This window comes from Gallinula chloropus (genome assembly GCF_964237585.1).
Source record: "Gallinula chloropus genome assembly, chromosome: 4".
Classification (NCBI taxonomy): domain Eukaryota; kingdom Metazoa; phylum Chordata; class Aves; order Gruiformes; family Rallidae; genus Gallinula; species Gallinula chloropus.
Window position 1 is genome coordinate 24192172 of NC_140088.1, and position 9309 is coordinate 24201480.

The following is a 9309-nucleotide window of genomic DNA, read 5'->3' on the forward strand; positions in this document are numbered from 1 at the left end:
GGCTTCTGGCTCTCTGTCTGTCAAATACATTATGAAAGTAATTATGTCACAAGTACAGCTCTGGCTTTGCTGAATGAATCTGTCAAGAGGGAACAGACTGCCTGGAGTGTTTTGCACACAGCTCTTGGCACTAAAAGAGCAGCATGCTTTGGGGGGGAGAATATCTTTTTTCTTAGGCAGTTTACTAAAGTGCAGACGTGTTATTTGAAATCCAGATTTCTTTGTTGTGTGACTTGCCATTTGGATCTCATGTTCTGTTTAGCATCGATTTACTCATCTCAATTTTAAAGGGAAGACCAGGTTTCAGTATCAATTTGCAATCAGAAATTCTTTTAAAAATTTGTGGTGTTTGTCTTAACTGGATTGCAGAAAGGAGAAGAAGTCAGAAACCTGAAACATTACTGGTACACGTCCTGGCCAGACCAGAAGACACCAGATCAAGCCCCACCTCTGTTACAGCTAGTACTGGAAGTGGAAGAGGCAATGCAGAGTGCAGAAGAGAAGAATGCTCCAGTGATTGTTCACTGCAGGTAAATAAATACTGTATGAGACCTCCAAGGGCTTCTTTACATACAGTAGCAAAGTGCAGATACTATCATAGTAGCCATAAATTGGACATGGAGGAGATCTTGTCAAACTGCTTGGAACTTCTAAAATTTCATGACAATAATTTTGTATTACCAAGCGTTGCATTCAGATACAGTCTGCAGTGAACACAGAAACTGGTGCTGACTCAGTTACAAGTAAGAACAATATAATTCTATTTGCCTTACCAGTCATACGTGTCCTTAATGATCTTAATATGGTTAAATTACCAAAGATTAACATACTGGGAATGAAATTGAATAGGAATATACATAGAAGCAGAAAAATGAGACTATCCAACTCTAAGTGTCAAACCAAACCCCTCCTGTTTTCTAGATTCCTTCTTGGATTTTTAAAAAAAAATCCTCATTAGGCCAACAGTAATTTAAGTGCAATACATAAAACAAATGAAATGGTGGCAAAGGTGATTTGCAGCAAGTACTAATGAGCAGACAAGAGATGTGTGCAATTGATAGCAAAACTGAAATAGCTGTGAAAAGCCCATGGCAAAAACGGAAGCTTCTTAGATGAAAGAAGCCAAATCTTTACAATGGTTTGAAGCCTGATGAGAAAATTGTAATTATCAATCACAAGAATGTAAAAAATACATGAAGATAGATACTTCTGTCTTCAGAAAGAAGTAGAATGATGTACTTAACACTTGTAGATATGATAAGGTACGTTCTTTTGTGCTACTAACTAGGGAATGTGTTAAGCAACAACTACTAACCATTATCAAATCAGCTATACTGGATGATTTTCACCCAAGAGAATTCACCAATTTTAAAAAATTGGTCCGCAGGCTCTAAAATGTTCAAGTTCAGTATAGCTGCATTTCAGTTCTTGAAAAATTGGAGAAGATCCAGAGGTCTAAAAGGAAGTCCTGATTTGCCACTGTTTAGAAAGGTTAAATGTAATTGCTTGAAAACTGCAAGTCCGTTCTCAAAACAGTTATTCCAGGTAAGTAGCAGAAAGTCTTGTGCAAGATGCAGTAATCTTGGTAGGGCAATCTTCTCTAAAATTCAATAAAATACATTTTGCAAAATTAATCATCAGGATTTTTAGAAGGGATTCTATCTAGTTTTGCAAAACATTTTCTAGGAAGTGGCAAGTGGTTACTATCCAGGAGCATAGTAAATGGGGTATTTTAAAGGGACTCTTGGCATTAATGGTTGGTAGCCCACTGTCATCAAAGTTCCACCTATAAGCTAGTATGGAGTACTGTCTAGTAAAATGTTTGTATGATGCCACATGTCCAGCTTTACTGCCTGTGTTTCCAAACAGATTTTGAAAAAATGGGGAGACTTCAGAGAAAAATACAAAATGGTTTATAAGAAAATCCCCTTTGCCCCTTGAAGTCTGTGACTCTAAGAGCTCCTTGAAGTATTATGGTATTTGCTGCAGAGAAAGATACTGGTCACCATGTCACTCTTGCTTTGCATACTTGTTTTGTCCTCTTGAGTAGCATCATCCCTATTATAGAGTAGTAATTTCAGGGGTGATGTGGCATTTTTTTCTGAAGACAGAATTTAATACATTGTCTCTACCTGAGAGTGGTATATGCAGCAAGCTGTTAGCCGGGCCAGTATTAAGCGGAGTACTGTAGTTCCTTCAGCTGTTGTGGGAGATCCTCAGTAGAACACAATCACAGTGACTTTGACCTTCAGTGATATAAAGCAGTGCACCTTTAAGGAAAAAAACCACATACAAACCTAATTATGAATCTTATTAGAATCATAGAGTGGTGTGGGTTGGAAGGGACATTGAAGTCATCTAGTCCAAACGCCCAGCCATGGGCAAGGACATCTTCAACTACAGCAGGTTAGAGCCCCATCCAGTCTGGCATTGAATGTTTCCAAGAATGGGGCGTCTACAACCTCTGGGTAACCTGTACCAGTGTTTTACCACTCTCTGTGTAAAACATTTCTTTCTTATCTACCCTCTTTCAGTTCAAAACCATTATTAACCTAATACAAGCCCAGGAAAGCAGTCCCTCCCCAGCTTTCCTGTAGGCCCCCTTTAGGTACTGTATGGCTGCTATGAGGTCTCCCCAGAGCCTTCTCTTCTCCAGGCTGAACAAGCCCAACTCTCTCAGCCTGTCCTCATAGAGAGATGCTCCAGCCTACTGATCATCTTTTGTGGCCCTATTCTTAAAAGCAGCTTCATGTTAAGACAGGCTAAGCAGTCTTGTTGAGGTCCTGTGAATAATGCACCACTCCTGGGCAGGCTTGGAAAGATTATGACTTTGTCTTAGCTATTGTGAGACCTACAGCTTGTCCTGGCACAAGTGCAGTCTGTGCTATTTGCTTTATTTAAAAATGGGTGGTGTTCCCTCCCTTTGTCAAACACTGAGGTCTGTGGATGAGAAAGAGTATGTGAGGGCTGTGTACAGTGGCCTGTTTGGTTACGGCATAAATCTTAAGATTTTTTTTTTAACCATTGATGTACATCCATATGTAGGAAAGAGTCCTCTGAAACACCAAAGTAGTTGAAGTATTGATGAACAAACTTTATGCAGTAAAGAGAAGCAGGGCATGAAATACAGGGAGGTTCAGAGGCAAAAATTTTCAGTCTGGTAGGTACCTCCATCACAGTTCTTTGAAGACTGAGAAGGGTTCTTAGTGAGTAAGATCATCCCCAAACTTCCATTGAATTGCCTTGATGATTCTGTAATGGAAGTGACAAGAATTCCAATGTAGCTGTTTCCCTAACAAGCATAAATGCAGAGTGCAAAACCTGTCTGTACAGTCAAGGAGACAGTATTACTACTAGTATTAGGGCTTTGCAACCAGTAGCTAAGTGCTGCAAATTCCATGGTTGCTTGTATATTTGTTGCCAGTGTTTTTATATTATGAACTTAGTGCAATTTAAATGGAAGCAGGATTTCCTGCAGTTGTGTCAAGTAATAGTTCCTGAGGATGCTCACTTAATTACTTAATGCATAAGAAAGGCTGTAAGCTTTTGCCTCAAAGAATCCACTGTTGATAGCACTGTGCCTTTGAGAGTAAAATCAATTCTGGTCGTTAAGCAAGAACTGAATCAGGTACAAAGGTCTTCAGGGAAAACAAAGGTTTTTAATAGTGAATTTGTTGTATCCTCCACTAATTCAGGGAATTGCTAGATCACAGCTCTGATCAGCAAATGGCATCACACTTACTGTATTGTGTTTAAGTATTTAAGCAAGGGGGTGGTTGTTGGGTTTTTACAGTACTTGTGATTGAAAGTAGCTTTCAAAGAAGCTGTTAGGGTTAGGAATCTCAAAGCAAGGGTTGTCTTCAATCCTAGTCTTAACAAAAAAGTACTGTTTAACTTTTTTTTTTTTTCAGTGGTTCAGTGGCAGGCCTAATGACCCAACAGGTCAAATGGCACCCAAAAGTCCATTTTTATGACTTTGTGTGCAATATTCATCCATGTTCTGCAAGTACCTCACCATTATGTTATCCTACTGAAGTTAGTATATACTCTTTTCCCAGTTACAGCTGCATATTCACAAGCGCCCACCTGGCAAAGATGGGGGGGGAGGAAAGGGTTAATGTGTTTTGCTGGTTTGATGATGCATATTTAACAAGAAAGTTCTAAATCCATTCTAACATCTCCACTGCCTCTCTCTGCTTTTCCCTCCCTTAGCGCAGGCATCGGGAGGACTGGCTGTTTTATTGCAACTAGTGTCTGTTGTAAACAACTGAAGAGCGAGGGCATAGTTGACATACTGCGAACAGCCTGCCAGTTACGGTTAGACAGGTAAGAAAGCCTGCTTCCTTTCCAGAAACACACAAATAAGTAATGCTAGCCTTTCCCTTCAGTTAAGGAGAAACAAATGGAAAGAGGGGAGGAGAAAAGGCAAATGGAGGCCAAGAGAGAATGTTCCCAGAAGAAAGTTGTCCTGTTCTAAGCGGTTTTAACTTGTAAACTTTGCCTATTTTATGAGCAGTAAACCTTATTGGACAGCCCTAGAACTGAGCTGGACTCACAGCTGGCATCAAAATCCCCAGAAATGGGCAGCTGCACAGCTCAGTGCAGCAAGGGATGACTTTTCACTAGCTGAGGAGTTGGCCCCATATTCTTACAGAAGCAAAAGCTCAAAGGTCTGCTCTCGTTGGGTTCAGAGTCACAGATCACCAGCACTTTGCTCCCAAGAGGGGTAAAGAATGGCGGCTTTGTGTGGTTGGAGCTGTGAGCACTGTTGGGAGGGCATGGCTGTTGGGACTCTGTGGGGACAGGGAGAGTACGCACAGCCTGGAGTGTTTGCAGACATGAGAGGAGCTGTGAAAATCTCCAGAAATGCAATGGCTTCCAGTTAAGCATTTCTTAACACACCACCTTGAGTTTGATTATGAAGTAAACAGACTTGAATTTTGCACCAGAGATGTTATTTTTCCTCTCCCACTGGTTTCAAGTGCCATCAAAACATGTCTCAGTGCTCTCTTAATGATAATGATAAATGTAGTCGGGGGAAGAGATGTCACGAAAAACATACCAAAGATTTTTCTGAGGAAGGAAAAAAAAAAAAAAAGAACCTCAACCCCACGCTGAACTTTATTTCAGAGGAGAAATTATGCTCAGTGGGAGGCAGAAAATGAAATGCTTGCTGCCCTGCTGAGGCTCTGATAGACATGGACCTGCAGGGGCTGGGAGGTTTGGCTATTTCACTGGATTTCAGGCCACACAAGGAAAGGCTTCTCGAGAAAAAGAAAACTAAAATGTGAGTAGTGAGTGCTGTGGCCCAGTGAAATAGCTGTCTGGACCTGAAATACCTCATTTCTGTGACTAATGTTACACAGGAAAAGAGCCATACAAATGAAGGTTGAAGATACCTGCTCACAAATGTGCTTCAGACAGAAGGCAAATCAAAATACTAGTTTTGCAGGGAGAGTGGACCTGGCTGTCATTCACAGAGGCTAGACCGGGAAGATTCCACTTAAAGGATGCCATGGAGGAAAAGGAAGCCTTCAGGCACCTCTGTATCCCACCTCTCAGGGGTGGGATAGAATAGGAAAAGGCAATTTAAATGTTGTGGGAGAAAATACCTGATGTAGAAAGCAGTCAAATCGCCAACCTTGCTACAGAAGAGCACTGTTTCTTCAAGGAGTAAAAAAATGGGGCTTGTCTCTTACAAGTCATAGTGCTGTCCACTGCTATTGTCAATAAATGCCCACAGAAGCTCCATGTAACTTCAAAATCAGTGTGAGGATGAGGTAAGGTCCAAGCAGCTATAGGAAGACCCTCTCTGTCTCCTCCTCCTGTCTTGTGGTTACTGTCTAGAGGAAATAGGGTGGATGGAAAGGGAGTCACCAGGAACCTTAGGGAAAGAGGCTTTGATGCAGGCCAGAGCAGACTCATAAATTAATGTACCTCACTGCTTTGCAGCAGTAGAAGGGTTGACATGAGCCCTGAGAGAACTGCCTTTGAGATTCCTGTGGAGCTGATCGGGGAGAAATGTTTCTTTCCCTTCATTCCCTTACAGGTCCCTTGGAAAAATCCTATGCACTAAGCTTTGCACCAGTGGCCATTGGTTGATCCTAAAATAACCTAGTGTGACTAAGGAAAGGAAGTGATCATTCCTGAATCCTACCCTAGTGCTGAGAGACATTTGCTGTCCTTTCCCACAGTGCAACTCAGATTTGAAAGGTTTCTGTGGCAAATGGGTGTAAACATAATTTCTCTATTCTGTGCCAAAGCCTGGACAGCAAGCACATGTCATAGTGTGCATGTGTGTGGGAAGGGGAGGCAACTATCACATAGCAGGGAACCAGACAAAAAGGAAGGTAATTTCCTGTGGTCTGAAACTCAATGGCCACCCTAATGCTTCTGTTGCTACAACTTCAGGGTGCAACCTCACTGTTAATGGAATTGCATGGGAAGTAATTATCAGGTATGACTAATGTTAATTGTATGTCATGGACTGACATAAATATATTTCAGTGCTGTGTATGGCACAGAAGGACTTGGATCAGCTGTGAACTTGTATTAAGTAGAGCAGATAGGGAGGAGATGCTCAGCTAGGGAACAGTTTATTCAGAAATGCAGCATGTGTTTCCCACCTTTGCATACTGATGAGAGGTTGGAGCTTGGGCCCCTGCCCTTCACTGGTCATCAGTGTTACTTCAAGCAGCTGCTTATCAAAATAGCTGCAAGAGGCTAAAGGAAGATTTTCTTTGGTCTACTCATCCACCCCTTATAGCTATGGTTACTGTGTGACCCCCAGTTGTTAAGCTGGACCCTATAGAAAAGGGCAGCCCTTAAGGAGTGTGTTAGCAGTCTGCTATCCATTTGGCTCAAAGGAAGCAATTTTTCATTAACTTTCTCCAGTGAAGGTTACTGAGGGAGTGTGCCACATAACGCTTTTACCCAGGCTGACAGTCTGGTTGGCTCCAGTCACCCACAGGTCCCCAAGTTCCTTAACTTGTCACTTCAGCCTACTTTTGGCACTGTGTTCCTGGTATTTGTGCACCAGCACCAATGCTGCCACAATTCTGCGCACGCCTTCTGGGAATGTGAGCCATGGGGCTTAATTTTTTTTCATAATGGATTATCAAGAGGTTGTATCACTGTTGATAAGGTTCTCTTAGCTGACTTTTAAGTGTTGGTAAAATCTGCTTAAAATAGACAACTTTGCCCTTGTTCTTTTTGTTCATTTCTGTCTACCGCTGTAGTGCTCGCGTTCGTTAATACGCTACTTGCAGAAATACACAGACTAATGATACATGGAAAAACAAACTGTTTCTGCTTCTGCTTGCGTTTCCTTTCTGGTTTGCAGTTATAAAAAGAACAGCAAAAGCTGAAATAAAAGCTGAACCAAAACAGATTTCTGTGCTGGGAGGCTTTCACTGATCAGGGTGTGCGTGGTAGTTACAAATCTGAAGTTTTTGTCGAAGTTCCGTTGTGAGTTCCAAAATCCTGCTGGCGATCCTCAGAGAACTTGCCAAGAGCACAGCGTGGGATGGCACGAAGGAATGAAGGCTCATTCCAGAATGCGAAGTTGTGTGCTACATCAGGTGTCTGGGTTGGTCTGGCCCTCCTTAGTTTTGAATTCAGTTTTTAGTGCAGCTATGAAGTCTTGGATAAGCTACTTCCCCTCTCTATTCCCTCTGGTACCATCTGTCCATCTAGAGATTTGGGGTGAGGGTTGCTTTTCATGGTGTTTAAAATGGTGCTTAGAGTATAAGTGCTCTGGTAATACAAATGTAAGTGATGATGGTGTTGCCTTGCTGGATGAGGGCCTCTGGCAAGAAAAATGAAGGTAAAGCCCGTTTCTATTCTGACTGCCTTCTGTTCCTTGGTTAGCAGAGACTTTAAATATGGAGCTCAAGGTCAGACTGTGAGCTGGTTGCAGTTGGTGGGCACTTTCCACTCGTTTCAGAAAGCAGAACACAAGTTTCATGTTAGCTGTGCCATTTCCTCATGTTTGCATATAATAAGGCTCTTGTTTCCCTCGCCTCTTTTTCTTTCCTTTTCAGGGGAGGAATGATCCAGACTTGTGAACAGTATCAATTTGTCCATCATGTCATGAGCTTGTATGGAAAGCAGCTTTCTAGAGCAGCAGAAGAATAAGTGTTCATGATATTCCTAAAGCCTAAAACCAAGAGAACTTTTGACTGCATTCAGATACATTTCAGATCTGATAAGAGATACATGGTAACCTGGCTGTCTTAGCTGGAGAAAAAGATATATTATTTTCCTTTGATATTGCTTTTACGCTCTTGTTTGCGTTGACATTTAAGAGCTGAGGTACGCCTTGTCTTAAACATATGTGACAGGACATACTCTTCACCAAAAAGGCTTATTTATACTGTAAATAAGAATAGTAGCTTCATTTGTTACAAAAGCAAGAAAAAAAATCTTAAAAAAAATCCATTGTCTTAAGTTTGCTATTTTTAAAAGATCATTGCTATTATATCCAAGTTCAGTGTAAAACTTTTTGAATTGTCATGCTGAAATGTGCTGTATGTTGAATAAGCTTGAAAGTAACTTTTTGCCTCTTTCTGATTGTTTTTACATATAAAACTACCGAATACTGTGTATATTGTAAACCTTCTGAGGCTCTGCATTGAAAGATTCAAGTAGATACACATTGAAATGATGTTTCACACATCATGTTTGCTTGTTTATTTTTTCTAAAGCAGTCCACCACCAATGTTATCAGAACTAAGGGGGGGAAGAATATTTCAATGATGTAAGTCAAATTCTTACCTCCAGTTCTCACCAGCAATGTACCCCCAGTACCATGACAGCTGGGTCAATATGAGGTGAACAGTAGAAGTTAATTTGAACATAACTTCTTCACGCTTTACCTTTTCTTTGTTAGTATTTTAGCATCTCAGTCTGCAACCGGATTTGATTTTTGCAAACAGTTTCTTTTATGTAGTCAAACCACAATCTGAATACGATTCTGCATGAAATTTGAGTTTTAAAATCAGATGAGGAATTTTATGCATCGAATTAATATTTTTTTAAATGTCATAATAAAATCATTCTATGAATTTAAACTTGTTTCAAAGCTTTGAGGGTGACCATGTGCTCATTAAAATTAACAGAAATCCTACAGACAGCTTTAAAAGAAAAATCACACTCTGAACATGTTGGCTGCTTTTTGATAAATTTGCCCTCAAACCAAATTTAGACAGTCATTAGCCCATTCTAACCACTAGTCCAAGCAGCAGTGTTTCCTTTTGAGTAATAGGGACTGCTGCCCATACTTTCCTTTTTAGACCTCAATCAGGCTGT

General features: G+C 40.9%; 1 protein-coding gene across 1 annotated transcript in view; it reads left to right on the forward strand.

Annotated features, from left to right (window-relative positions):
- Nucleotides 1–8136, forward strand: part of PTPN5 (protein tyrosine phosphatase non-receptor type 5) — a gene marked incomplete at its 3' end in the record, with an annotated part of 34130 nt that extends 25994 nt beyond the window's left edge. Inside the window, exons 10-12 of the mRNA XM_084263335.1 lie at nt 370–530; nt 4213–4326; nt 8043–8136. Of these exons, the coding sequence (XP_084119461.1) occupies nt 370–530; nt 4213–4326; nt 8043–8136 (369 nt within the window). The remainder of the gene's footprint in view (nt 1–369; nt 531–4212; nt 4327–8042) is intronic.
- Between the last annotated feature and the right edge of the window lie 1173 nt (nt 8137–9309).